The 14,617-nt window shown below is 33.1% G+C and overlaps 1 protein-coding gene across 2 annotated transcripts; it reads right to left on the bottom strand.

Annotated features, from left to right (window-relative positions):
- Window positions 1-1,461: 1,461 nt before the first annotated feature.
- Window positions 1,462-14,043, bottom strand: LOC132311916 (amino acid transporter AVT1C-like). 2 transcript variants are annotated; one of them, XM_059810068.1, is made up of 14 exons: window positions 13,809-14,043; window positions 13,179-13,242; window positions 12,731-12,972; window positions 11,445-11,776; window positions 10,589-10,803; window positions 9,886-9,909; window positions 8,156-8,336; window positions 7,263-7,482; window positions 5,705-5,840; window positions 4,770-4,789; window positions 4,238-4,383; window positions 3,997-4,040; window positions 3,810-3,872; window positions 1,462-1,817 (listed from the first exon to the last, which is right to left on the bottom strand). In XM_059810068.1, exons 3-14 carry the CDS (start codon window positions 12,919-12,921, stop codon window positions 1,722-1,724), a joined length of 1,668 nt encoding a protein of 555 aa, XP_059666051.1. In that variant the 5' UTR covers window positions 12,922-12,972; window positions 13,179-13,242; window positions 13,809-14,043; the 3' UTR covers window positions 1,462-1,721. The 2 variants fall into 2 exon arrangements, with proteins under 2 accessions (XP_059666051.1, XP_059666050.1); XM_059810067.1 differs by having other exon boundaries at window positions 12,731-12,967; window positions 13,809-14,042.
- Window positions 14,044-14,617: the final 574 nt, after the last annotated feature.

Raw genomic sequence — 14,617 nt, 5'->3', positions numbered from 1 at the left:
TGAGAATGGAGGTGAGAATGAAATGATGATTCTCATTCTCTTGTTTGATTGCAAACACGGAATGGAATGTATAAAAATAAAATGATAATTTCCATTTACTTGTTTGGTTGGACTAAAAATAAAAATGGATTGAATTAAAAATTTTTTACCTTTATCATTATTTATTTTGTTTTCTCCAAATTACCTTTATCATTAATAAAAAAAATTAACTAAAAAATTAACGTCAAATTTTTTGCAATCCAATGGATAGAAAGAGAAAGTAGAGAGAAAGTAAAAACTGAGCAAGTAAGGTATTGGAGATTGGGACGAGAAAAGGCAATGGAAAGAATGGTGATCCGATTTGGAAAGTGGTGATCCGATTTGGAAACTTCAGTGCGATCGAACAAGGGTGAGGATGGATCCGATTCACGAAAAAGCTTCCGATCTACCCTTTTTTTTTCTCTTTTTTTTTTTTTTTTTACTTACCAAAAAAAACATAAAGCTTCACATCCACTTTTGATTTTTTATCGTGTCTTGGGTGATGACGCCAGTGGTGGGTTTGATGGAGGAGGTGATGATGCCAACAACGAGTTTGACAGAGGAGATAATGATGCGTGGGTTTGCAATTTGTTAGGTTTTATTTTTTAATATTTTTTTAATTTATATTTTTCTAAAGTAGGAATGAAATGTTCATTCCTTTTGTGAAAAGGTGGAATGATTTTGATTCTCCAAGAATGATGGAGAATGACGATTTCAAGTTTAAAATTGGACACCCAACACAAGAATGGAATAAAAACCATTCCATTCTACTTTCTTTGTATTCCATTCAGGCCTTTATGAACTCAAGTTGTCTAAGAATTCGATATGTTGCTCTTCTAAGTCTTTAAAAAAGGATTAAAAAATTGCATCCACCAAAAAACTTCAAATGAAATGAATTTTATAATTGGGAAGCTCCCCCAAACACAGCCTTCAAATGAAATTAATTTTATAATTGAAAGGCATTTTACAAAGGATTTCAAATGAAAAGACTATTGACCGTTATGCCCTACCTGTTAGAGACAAGGTCAAAAGAACTCTAATTTCCATTTCAATTTGCTTCGTTATTTTACAATTCAACTCATATTCGATTTTTTGAAGGGAAAAAAGTGTTTGTGGATTGCATGGACGTACTCATGCAGTTCATGTTATCATTATACATTTGTATGTAAATGATGAAGTTATTGCACAAAAGGAAGAACTTGTAACACATCATGTGAATAGTTTGGAGGAATGAACAATAAATTCATAAATTTATTGGTTTGATCAATTGTTGCTTCTAAGAACCATTCTCTAAAAATGAGTTTAAAAAATGTCTAATTTCAGATAAAAATAAACTATATTTTTTTCTAAATGAAAAAAACATGCCTCTGCTATTTCTTGCTTGCTAATGTTTTTAGCATAAGCAAATTGTTCACTGCTCTGTGCTATATTAACTCAAGGAAAAAAATGAAAGAACTTTTTTTCCTGCGATAACTGTTAATATATGTATAACATAGATGCTCGCAACTAAGAAACATCAAGGAGCAAATTTTAGATTGACTCAAAAGTGGAAATTGAAATGAACAGAATGGTTTAGAACTTCAGGTTCTAGTCCACACACACACACACACACACGCACACACATATGTCTCCAGGAAAAGAAAAACATAAAATTCCACATAATGCAAAGACATCTCCTAATTTTGAAGATATTACCAAAAACTTCAGCGCAAACTCTCGATGATTTTAGAGACTGCTGAATAAGTCCCGATGGATGATGATACAATACCCACTGCAATAATAAGTACGCAAAGTGATCCCTGCTCGGAAAGGGAAAAAAAAAAAAAAAAAAAATGTTAGGAAATGAATAATAGTAGTGAGCTGTGAATTACAAAAAGCTGTCAGGCTCCTAGTCTGTTTAATAAAACATGATTATCAATAACATATTGGTTAGGCATGTTAATTAAATGTTTTGCATTCAAATTCCATGAACTACACCATTTTTTTTTACCTTGACTTAATTTTTTTATGTTTTTATTTTTTGTTCAATATATTTATGTTATGTGGCCTTGGATATGTAGGAAGACAAGAAAAGGATATCACAAGCATAAGGGCTATAGCGATTGTTCTAAGATTCCATTTCCACTCATTCCTGTCTGTTGATTTCTTTTATGATAATAAATTAATTTATTAAAAGAAAGAATGAGTGTGATACAACTCCACTAAGAGAGGGCTTGATATCTACCGAAAACAAAGCCAAAAAAGTGGAAATTAAGGCGACTCCAACTGGTGACTGATTATGCCAAGGGAACAGCAGTTTTGGTCCTTATTAGAAATGGTTACAAATTGTGTTATTGGACACTAGCTCGGGGGCCTTCGAGACAACTCGGTTACGGCATTACAAACAGGTAACTGGATATAAGTCTTACTAAAAAGTTCTACAAGACACCACATAAACCAGAAAGAAAATAGTAAAACAAAACAGTTCTATCAAATTCAAGGAACACAATATCTAAGTCAAATAGTAATACTGTTTAAAAGCTAATACAGGTATTACAAAACAAGTTTACCACACTACTACATAACATTCAAATAATAAAATATTAAACAAACCAAAAAAAAAATAAAGAAGAAAAAGAAAAATATAAGGTGGAAATATAAGCTAATTAGATCCAAATCAAACATCCCCAGAAATATATTTGGAGCCATCCTTAGAAATGCATTTTAAAATATGCATTGGAAAGCAATAACATTAAGTATTCTATCAAGTGTCAACAAGTAAAAACATAACTTATAAATTATGTTTAGAGTAGTCAATATTAACTTTGTGGTTAGGCCAAAAAGTTACACAAGAACCCCTCAAAGCCAAAAGGTGACAATAATGCTTTATGCAGTGAGGTGTCAATTGTAACTGCTACATTTTAGGTATAAAATGTCCCACCACTTTTAACTTCGTCAATGACATTTTTTTGCACTTCTGCTATGAAGAGCTTACCCTTATTGAAGCAAACAAATAGATCCAAGAATTGACATTATTTTTTCGAAAAGAGAGAATCATATCTTTAGAGAGAATAAAAAAAAACTAAGAATAGAGAGGATTAAGATAAAAAAAAAAAAAAAAATTAAGAGGGAAAGTTTAAGAGAATGGAAATTCTTAAAAAGAGAAATAAAAAAAGAATGAATTTATTGATAACGAATAGGGAGAATCGAAGCCAAATAGATTTATGAAGAGAAAATTAATAGCCAAAATGAGTATTTCAAATAGCATTTAGTTTAGGGAGTTGGATTTGGTTTACGGGTTTCTAATTCTAAGAATTGTAAATATTAGAATTGCAAAGGGAATTAAAAACCTATAGTTTACATGGGCAATTTGAAATCCTACTCTTCACAAAATTGGATCTGGACTCATTTATTTATAATTAACAATATTTAACCTAGTGGTAACAGGATGCTATTGGAAATTGAGGCGGTAGAGATCAAGAAGAATCTCTGATAGTAATGATGAGACGTGATAATAGTTATGGTGGTTGTGGCAATTGAAGAGTGTGTTGATAACATTTATGTGAGAGTGGAAGCTGAGATGCTGGTGGTGGTTGCACTATAGTAGATTAAGCTTATTACACTTTTTATGAGAAACCAAACGGAGACTCAAAACCAGGTCTGCAAAGGCACTAAAATTTCAAATTGCTTCAAGTTTCACCTCTGTGCTTACATATAAATGTCACATGGCAAGGGGGAAAATTTTCATAGCTTATATTGCCAAATTCAATAAGTAGTATTAGTGGTAAATAGGGGCCACATATTGATTATACCTGAAAACGAGTTACTTTCTTCCCGAAAATGCTCAGGAAACAAGCACAAGGTAGTATCAAGGTCTGCAATATAAATTCTAGTCAGTACAATGTAACCAGAATGATGATAGTTTCAGTTTTCGTTATCTTAGAAAGACGTGAAAGCAACATGAGAAGCCATTCGGTAGAAATAGCACAGGAAACTTACTACTAGCATCGTGAGTAAGGATCCAATCAGTGCCATCACCAGACCTGCAAATGGAAGAGATATATTGATGCTATAACGCAACTGTTGCATCGTAAAAAAGACAAGTAAATAAAAAGGAACACAATAATTTTTCCTGAACATTACAACCACAATGAGAGGGTATAGCAGGACCACCCAATGTATGAGTTCAAAAAGGTTCCACAAAGAGCAATAGGTCAATCAATAAAGCATTAAGACTTACCAAAAAAAGGGATGGAGAGAGCCACAATCAAGACTGAAATCACCAGTGCTGTTCTAATGAGGATCGGGTACATATGAGATTTGAGATGGCGTGATGGTATCAATTCCTCCAGACACATTGCCACTGGAGACATGGTTAATGCATATGTAGTTCTAGTCAGGGAAAAATCTTTTCCTTTCAATAGTGGAGCGTAAAGGACGAAAAAGAAATATAATTTTACCATTACACTTGTTCAGGCAGTTTAGCGCTTAGATTTGGAGAGAAGTTTAATCAATGAAGAAAAAACCAAATTCCTAGCTCAAGGAAGGAAATAGATCTATTGAGGTTTAATGAACTACAAGAGTGGCAAAACAAAAGAGCCAAAAGTACTCCAGCTGACACTATTTTAATTCCTTCCTCATTTCTTTTTCTTTCTTTCTTTCTTATTATTATTATTATTATTATTATTATTATTATTATTATTATTATTTTTCCCAGATCAATTGTTTGAAATGTACTGATAAAAAATAGAATTCTTTTGGAGAAAGGATATTTGGTAAATGGATTGACCACCTGCAAAAACACAAAAAGAAGATATAAGTAAAATATCCAAAGTAATATTTAAAGACTAGAATTTTAATATCTACAGATGCAAGCCAGTTATAAAGGGCAAAAGACTCAGACAAAACCCAGCCTGGGCACCAGCCAGTTGAACAGGCTAACTGAGACTTTGTCACCCAGTAAGTTAACAATCCATAATTAATTATAAACCGAGTTAAAGACCAAAGGTAGCAATAGTTGAATGACATGATTACAATCCTTATCAATTTTAAAAGCCTATATATTAAACGAATTAAATAAAATTTTGTAATTGAAAGAAAAATTCTAGAAAGCAGCAATAGCCTTTGAGATCACCAACGCTTGGGATTAAATATTGCAGAATCAAGAAGAAGAAACATGCTCATAAAATTAGCATAATTGAAATGAGATGGTTAATATGGATGTGTGCTAAGATAGAAAAAGATAAAATAGAAATGAGTACATTAATTACTTCGTGAAAATAATACCAAGTAGAAAATTTATGAGAAAGAAAAAAAACTAGTTACAATGGTTTGTCTATGTTGCAACGAATATTAATAACTGCACCATGAGGAAGAGTTGCATGGAATACATAGCGGGGAATGCCAATAAAATGGAACCGAAAATTCACGTCAGTTGAGATAGAAAGGAAATTTGTCAATTTTTGAAACAGGATTCTTGTAACTGACCCTAATAGTTGACACACAAGATTTTACTGAATTGAACATGAGCTGATTCCTATTTTATTAATTTTTTATTTTATTTTATAATCTTTACTTCTGATAAAGCCAGGGAGTGGGAGATAGAGAGAAACACACAGCTTGTTACATGAGAAAATGATTAACATAGTTGCAGGAGCAAAATAACCTTTAAGAAGAAATTTAAAAATCAAAAGTTTAAGAGTCCTACCGTTGTCCATACAGCAATTTTTGAAGCAACCAATTCTTGGGGCATGTTAAGAGTGAATTGTGACTCTGTCGATTCTCCAAACATCATGTATCCTATCGCTCCAGCTCCAGCATACAGCAATGTACAAATACCGAAACTGCATTCAGAACAAACACTGAGCTAACGAAAAAAGAAGATGAATTGTAAAAATACAATAATGTTTATTATAAGAATATTGGATTCTTTATGGTCTAAAAAGTATCAATACTTTTATGACAGTACACATATCAGACGCCAACCTCCGGAAAAGTGTGTGAAAACATTTGGATGTGTCCATAATTTAGAAATAAAATTCATAATATGGGCATCTGGTTCCATACTTGTTGGACACTCACAAAAGGTGAATAACAAGACAATTGTTGGACACGACCTCATTTTCTAGAAAAGGTATAACTACAAAAAAAAAAAATTCTACTTACATATAATTAGTAAAAAGTTTGATTATATTAAAAAAAACACATTTACCAAAAGCGTGGGGATTGGAGGACAGGAACCATCATATGTAGATGCATGTACATGTATATGAAGGTACACAAGCATGCATACACACGTCTGGACCTCGACATTTCTGTATTTGTGCAATACCAACTCCATAAAGCATTTTCCAACTAATTGAACAGACTACATCAATCTACGTCATAACTGCAATCAAGCCACATGCAATCACATCTTTCTTTATTATCTCATCCTTTGGTAGCTTTAGTCTTTTCCTTCCATAGTACCCTCAATGTGGACCACATCACAATTTCTCAGTTGTCTACTTATTGGTCTTCGCTGCACATGACGAACTACCATAATTGAGTTACTCGGATTTTAACTCCAATCGATCATCTCATCAATGTGTTTATTTCTAATTTTATCATTCCTCATCTTGCCATGCACCCATTTCAATATTCACATTTTAGCCACACTCATTTTATGTTCCATAACGTATGGCTGGTCTAATAGTTGTTTGTATTATGTAATATAGTTGATTATTGATTTTTATGCTTCATAAGTTACAAATCTTAATTATAAGCACAAATTATTTACAATACTTTATCATAAATATATATTTGTCATATATAATATTATTCTATAAATACAAAATACATCTTTGTTTACATCTATGTATCATAATTCTTTAAAAATTGCCCAATCCGCGTGTCTTGTTGAGTCCATATTATGTTACGGTGTGCATGATTCGAGACTATACTTGATGAATAATGGCTACAATTTGTCCCCATCAATATGGTACTCATAGTGCAGATATAGTAACAGGACATATCTGTGGTTCACCTAGGTTGGGATAGAGAATCGTCAAATCTCAAAATAAGGGGATCATGCAAGATTCTACAAGCATTGGTAACAAAAACTTGAGGGTCATAAAATTCTTTAATAACATGTCTGAATTTTCTGTTATAAATGTGAAAAAAAAAAAAACAATAAGGTTTGAATCATGAGAATATTGATACAAGTAGAATACAATTTTTACCTCTAGAATTTTGGCAATGAATGACATGACTGAAATGTAAGTTACCTAGTTAATAAGACTGCCGGGTATTGGTTTGGTTTTTCGAGTGAAGTATAGATATTTGGAAAGACAGCGTGTCCTGAGTAACAGTAGCCATATAGACCAATAGCAACAGGAAAAGTGGACAGGTTTAGCGTCGTTCCTTTGCTCTGAAAGCCAACATGATCCACCAAGCCAACCCAATACAAGCAGATAACCACCAATACTGACGCAACAACACCACCAGCTGGAGGAAAAGGAAGTAAAAAACTAAGAATTCCTCATGATGAACTAGTGCTGGCCAAATGCAGTGAATGCACACCATGCAAATAAATACCCAAATCAACATTGGCACAAACTAAAAAGTGAACTTAATTATTTTTGGATAATAATATATAGTAACAAAATTTGTAAATTTCTTTTAATTCCACACAGATCTATAACCACATAAGGTTCTCAGCATCACAGAGCAGTCTACCAGTTTAATTAATCATTCCACAGGTCAGACCTGCAAACTCAACGACAAAAATACCTTAAACCATTCTAACAGTTGGCCTGATAATGGTGGACTTCATCAAATTCGCATGATTAACATGTAGAATCAGAATCTATTAACAGTAATTGTTTATTTAGTTTCTACATCAACCTAATGCAATCAATTGCGGGGCACCAGCCACCAAATCAAGTTCAAGAGCGACTATTTTCACTCTTCCCATTTACTGAGTTACTCCTCAAAGAAAACATTGAAATCAGTGTCTTACACAGCAGTTTTCACTGGAATGAGAAGATACTCCTCCCAGATCCATGATGTGCTATAATGTGACTGAGTATAGTAGGACTGGGAGTGCAAGAACTTAACTAAAAACAAATTATTGTTTTGTTTCCAAAAAAAAAAAAGAGGCCAAAATTCATATACTCACCAGAGATGTAACTAAGAACACTGAGGTCTCGAAGCCAAACAGTTGGAAGAACAGCAAGTGTGGTCATCAGTGCGAACAGATGGTGCGAATTTATTTCAAATCCTCCCAAATTTAAATGGGCATTTGGAAAGAGTGAAGACAAGTTGTCACTCTCCAAAATTATGTATTCAATGCAACAAGACTGCAAGGAAAGAAAATCTGAATTGGTGACCTTGATGTTATAATAATACAAATGATACTCTAGAAATCTACAAAATGGCACACTTTTTCTGATGTGCCCCAGCACTTTGCTGGAAAGCCAGCACCATATATGATATTCCAGCATTTTATTCAAAAATAATTCAACAAAATTCAAAATAAAGGGTGTATAACTATTTTGAATGATTAAGGAAAACCAGCAAAATTTTGAAAACAGGACAATGCAACTCTTGTCCAAGAGGAATAAGTGGCAATGTGGCATGTGTATATATATGTAAAGAGATTAATGTGCTTATTCATAGCTAAAGGTTACAAATATGTACAGCATTGCTCTTTCCACTGCCGTTCCTTTTCCCAAAAATTTACCTGACTTTATAGACTACAGTGTGCTGCCAGCACACTGAAAAAAAACCACCAGATTCATTAACCTGCTGACATGTATCAGTACATTCAAATTCAAAATGAAAGAGCTTATGTTCTCCATTGACTTTAGAACAACTTTGACATTTCAGCAGGTGAACAAAAAATGGTTACTGAATATAATTTCTCACACAAATGCCAAAGAAAAGTTTATTGACACTGAGAAACCATCTCAACTTGATAAATCATTACAAGAAATATTAAATTTTAAAATTAATGATGGATTGCTCATGTATCTGAAAATTGTTGGTCTTTCCATTTTTCCTATACACAAGCTTGCGCCAAGTCATGAATTGCTAGTGAATCTCTTAAATAGGACCAAGCAAGTTTGTGAAGCAATAACTCGGGAATTGAATTAGGACACACCACCGAACCATGACACAGCACGGAATAAGTCCAAAAGGGCTAGCCTAATGCTCGAGGCTCCCGCCATTGCAGGGTCTGGGAAGGGTCAGATGTAACCTCACTTTTGCATGTGAAGGGACATTTCCCATTTTGAACCCATAACCTTTAGGTTACAATGGAGCAACCTTACAGTTACACCAACGCCCACCCTCACCAAATAAGTCCCACTCGGTAGAGATTTAATGAACTAAACAGCCTGTTTGGTTGAGTTTCAACAATCTGATTTCATACTTTAAATTCAGTTCTACTAGATGGTTGATCTGATATACAGAGAGGAGTCCTGAGATACCAATGATCTATGGGAGTGCCCTGAATGGAACTGACATGGCATCATCTGCTAGTTAAAAAGAGAAGCAGACCCCAAGATTATATGGTTGTTAATGATTAATAAATAACTGGTTCATGAAAGCATCAAAGGCTGAGACTATTCAATGTGAAAAAGTCATTTCTACATAAATGAGCACTTTGCTTTTAGTCACTTTAATAACTGGCAGACTAATTATCACTAAGATATTTGAGTGGGAACAAGGCATCATGCTCCAAATTGTGGGACCAAGAAACATATAGGTAGTCTGTACTGAAATTAAATGCATATGCATCCTACTCAAGTAGGATAGATTTGAAATTCTCTCTGATATTGTAGGTTTGAAAAACAAGGCTGAAAAGAATAAACCATGCAATTACACAGTTAAGCAAGATGTACTTACATACAGTTCCACGTATAGTATTATCTGCATCCACAAAAGAAAAAAAAATAAAAATAAAAACAGAGTCAGCAGCTGGAGATGCATTTCCTGTAAATATTACCACAAATAAAAAATAAATATAAAAAACATATTTCTCCCTTTTACTTTTAGGAATATTCACTATTTAGATTTGTCTGTCCCCTTTACAATTTCAATCAGAAAATCAGTAACTATCCAGAATCACTTCTACCACTTCCAAATATTTATTTTCCTATTTTAAAGTCGATTCCATTAATGAAATTTTAGATATCACATTTACAGATGTCTTGTATCTGTTTTCTCAAAAATTGTATAAAGTAACCTATTATATAGGGGAAAATCTATACAAAATTATGTGGGTACTTGTTATGAAAATGAATAGCTTCAAATCAATGCACCAACTTCAAAATGGATAGAAGAAGGGGACAAAATAAATTTGGAAAAAGAAATTGTGAAATTAGTTGGAGAACTCTCAACATGATGAAACAACATGATGAAACAAAAATGTAAATAAAAGATTCTTTCCTATAGTAGAGTACCAAAATGTCACTTGATTTTTCCGTCTATACTATAAAGATTCTATACATACCTCTTTTGATATTTTTCTTCTTCAACTAGACATATGTAGAAAATGTTCGTTTATGAGAAGGGTGCAGAGAGATAAGAAAGAATTAAAGAGACTTACAGATACTGCGACACGTCCTATAGTACCAAAGGCAGCCTGGCCAATGTCTGGATAAGTTTCAAGCCCAGGTTGGCTATCTAAGCAGTAACGCAAGAGGATCCCAGTGTAGTAAGAAAGAATTGCAAAGACAAACAATACAGAAAGCCCAACCCATCCTCCTTCTTTGAGAGCATAAGGAGTAGAAAGGATTCCTACTCCACATAGGACATTCATGCCTGGATAAGACCACAATGAAATTTCAAAATATTTTACAGAAGAGCATTTGGCATTTACTTCTTTAATGAAGTCAAACAGTCCATCATCAGCCATAAAAATAAAATTTTGTATTTTCATCACAAAGAAAAATTATTATTCATCAATCATCATAATAGGTAATAACAATCAAAATGAATATTGGCATATGAAACTGGAACTGTTACGATAACTTCTAAGCCATGATGCAACCAACTGCATCAAAGGCATGGCATCTTTTTGGTCAGAAAGCTCGTGATAAATGCAGTTAGCTACCTATCACATATTTAAAATGTCCTAACATGTCCCAGCAGAAGGTCATTGTTTTAATTTGTATAACTGCAATCACAATTTTTAAGAGTCTTGAATTGAAGTGGCCACATGAAAAAAATCACACAAGCTTACTCCTCTTGAATCACAAGTGAAGACACTTTCGTCATTTATTTGAATAGAAAAATCTACTGTCCAACTAAAGTATCTCTCCCACGACCGCCGATTAACTAGACAAACAATAAATAATGGCCTTTTTTTTTTTTTTTTTGCACTGTTTTCCATCAGATGATCTTAACTAACTAAACATTTGTTCAAAAAAGAAGCAAATCTAGTCCTGAATCACATAACATACCATTTAACACAGCTTGGCCGTAGGAGCACTTGCGAGTAGCTGGGACTTCATGTGAGGCCCAGGAGGGTTTCTGATCAGGACTGACCTTCTTTGTAGAAGGCTTCCCTGATGGAATGGGAGGAAGCAAAGAATGAGAACTACGTCTTTGTTGTGGCTGTTGCTCGTCTGCGGTTGTTGGTAACAGTGGTTTAATCAAAGAAGATAATATTTCAGGAGTGTGTCTCCTTGACAGTGATGAGGAAATGAATGAACTGCCTAATCTTGATAATGTAGGAGTGCCCAGAAATGTAAGATTTGGAGATGGTACACTACTATAAAGATCAATTGATTGCCTGAAACATTTATCAAAGAAATTCATCAGGTATAATTCATGTAAATGATACACAAAAAAGAAAAAAATTGACTTTCACATTATTTTCCAATATGTATATAGGTATCACTTATTCAAACTATAATTCATGTAAATGATATAGAAAAGCAAAAACACACAACACACACTATTTTCCAATATGTATATAGATTTCACTTATTCAAATATGGTCCAATAGTTTCCCAAATATTATTAGAAACACAATGATTAAAATAATCACATTTATTACAGTAATACATGTAATAGTAATTTTAACTGTAATGTTTCAAACACTTTCTCTAATTGATGCCAACTCAAACAGAAATTCTTGCTTGGAGTAGCAGAGTTAGATTGGAAAGACTATAGCTAATAACAAGGCTCTAAGGATGGATTTTTAAATGGCTTGGTGTAGGGATCAGTAAATTCCAAATTGGAATTGTTTCGGATTATAACAAAGACGAGATTCTTTACCGACTATGGAATATAGATCTGCTTTACACAAATTTGATAGAAAATGACTGTTAATACTATTGAATTACCAATAGAATGTCTACTGCTTTGGCTGATGTCATACAATCATAACCATACCCTTAAAGGAAAAAAAGGAAAAAAAAGGTTAAGCAGCTAAAAAAACATGTGAATGAATACTAATTGGAAATAGAATGAGAGAAAATCAACTAAAATGAGTTTGCGATGTGAAGCTAAGATAATTACACTCAGGAAGAATGAGACCAACATTAAGAGTGACGATAGAGAAAAGGGAAAACCATGCTAAACATCCATTGAGATAGTAATAAAAAGATACGATAACAAGTGATCTAATTGAATTGAAGTCATGGCCTTAGATAGAGCACGAAAACAAGTCACTGTTGATAATATTAGGAGTTTATTTCCAATAAAACAGAGAAAAACAGAACACAAAGGGAGAGAAATATACCTGTAACTTTGAGGCCATGAGGGGGTCACAGAATTGGGTTTGCTCTGCTGCTGGTTTTCAATTGAATAATTCGAGGAATCCGAATCATTCCCGCTGTTTTCTTCGCCTTCTTCGCCTTTGTTAAATTCCTTCTCCTCATCCTCTTCTTCACTCTCAATGTAAAAGCTCTGTTCCCGAACCGAATTGTTCATCTTTTCGAATCTCGCTGTTGAAAATGCCTTCTTCAACTCTCCAAACCTACACTTTCATTAGTAGGTTTACATAGAAAAATAAATAATTTTTTTTAAAAAAAACTCAATTATAGTAACAGAGAACTCTTGATATATAAGTTCTAGTCACCTCTTTCACTATCACACAAAAAACCAGATCTAAGCCCTAGAAATAGGCAACCGCAGTAAACAATGACACTATTGACGTTAAATAGGGATTATATACATAAATTTCTTACCTTGTATAACTAATTGAGCCTGCTGCTCAAGATGGCCTCAAACTGTGATAGGAATCACAATCACCTGCCATAATGTCACTGAATCAACAGAGATTTAAAGGAAACATATACACAAACACATATATGTATATGAAAGAGAATATATATATTTGCATGCATAAAATTAGCTGCCTAAATTGTAATAAAACAATCAAAGAGATTCTAGAAATGTCTCTTTTTCCCCAAAAAAAAAAAAATTCCTTAGATAAACGGTGAATTATCAATAACAAAATAAAAGGAAAAAAAGAACAGTGATATATTCTAAAAACTAATAGCTCAATGTCGATTCATCAGGGAACGAAAAAAAACTCAATAAGATCTAACGAAAAAAAACTCAATAAAATCTAAAATAAGTAATTAAGGATTAAGCCTCAAATTTAACCATAAGATATATACGTTTATATCTATATATATATGTGTGTGTGTGTGTGTTGTTAAAGTCAGAATAGAAAGAGAAATCTGCTGAAAATATGAGTTGCGCAACTTCTATTTTAAGTTTGAAAATTTCAAACTGAAAATTTAGAGCCAAAAGGCAAATCACATAAATAGAGAGACAAGGACAATGTGAGTTTGAGAGATAGACGTTTTTACTTTGGAAGCAGAGAGGCGCGGGCTTTTTGTGATGGTTTCTGTCAAAGTTGCAGGACTTTTTAGAGAGAGAGAGAGAGAATTTTTGTCGAAGTGATATCGGAAGACGAAGACCTTTTTTTTTTTTTCTTTTTTTTTTTTTTCCTCTCTCTAGGAAGTAGAACCACCTGCTTTCTCAGAGAAAAACAGAATTCTGTTTTACTACTTTCTCCAATTGTGTTGTTAATGCTTACACTGCTATATATATATATATATATATATATATATATATATATTTAAGGTCCAGTCACTGCTTCTTCATAGTAGAAGAGAACCATGTTCGCAATTGAATCGTGTGACGTGTTGTCATTTACACGCGCGCGTATTGACAAGCAACAAAGCAAAATTTCCGGAAATTAGTGACGTGTCTGTAGACAATTTATTTCTACGTACTCCTCCCATCCCAATGAGTCCAATCATAAAAGGAGTTTAATGGAAATTAGGGAGACGGTGAGCATCTTGCGGAAAGAAAGAAGGAATAGTGAGTTAAAGAGAGCGAGAGGCGTGTGTGAAAAAAATTTCTCTCTTTATGAATGACCATGAAAAGACCTCAATAATTCAAGTTTAATTTTTAATATTTTTCAACACGTATCATGTTATTATTAATTTATATTAACATAAAGAGAGTCTTATTTATACGGTCTGAGACAAGTTTTTTTCAATATTTATATTCTTAAATAAATTTTTTTTTCTTTCTCTATTTTGCGTTTTTTAACGCTTGCACTATCTATGTATATATATATTTGGTAAATTGCACCGTAATAAGTATTAAG

The sequence above is a fragment of the Cornus florida genome, unplaced genomic scaffold (assembly GCF_030987335.1).
Source record: "Cornus florida cultivar Cherokee Brave unplaced genomic scaffold, ASM3098733v1 CherokeeBrave_3.0.0_Hap2_Chr06, whole genome shotgun sequence".
NCBI lineage: Eukaryota > Viridiplantae > Streptophyta > Magnoliopsida > Cornales > Cornaceae > Cornus > Cornus florida.
Note: the sequence above shows the minus strand (reverse complement) of the source record. Positions and strands in the feature narration are given on the sequence as shown.

Bases quoted from the DNA above. Each gene is read 5' to 3' on its own strand.
- LOC132311916 (XM_059810068.1), bottom strand. From the start codon at position 12,921: ATGAACAATTCGGTTCGGGAACAGAGCTTTTACATTGAGAGTGAAGAA. The intron at 10,804-11,444 runs GTATGTTATGTG...GGTCTTATCCAG, and splicing joins CGGCCAAGCTGTGTTAAATG to GCATGAATGTCCTATGTGGA. The intron at 5,841-7,262 runs GTAACTTACATT...TTCTGAATGCAG, and splicing joins CCGGCAGTCTTATTAACTAG to TTTCGGTATTTGTACATTGC.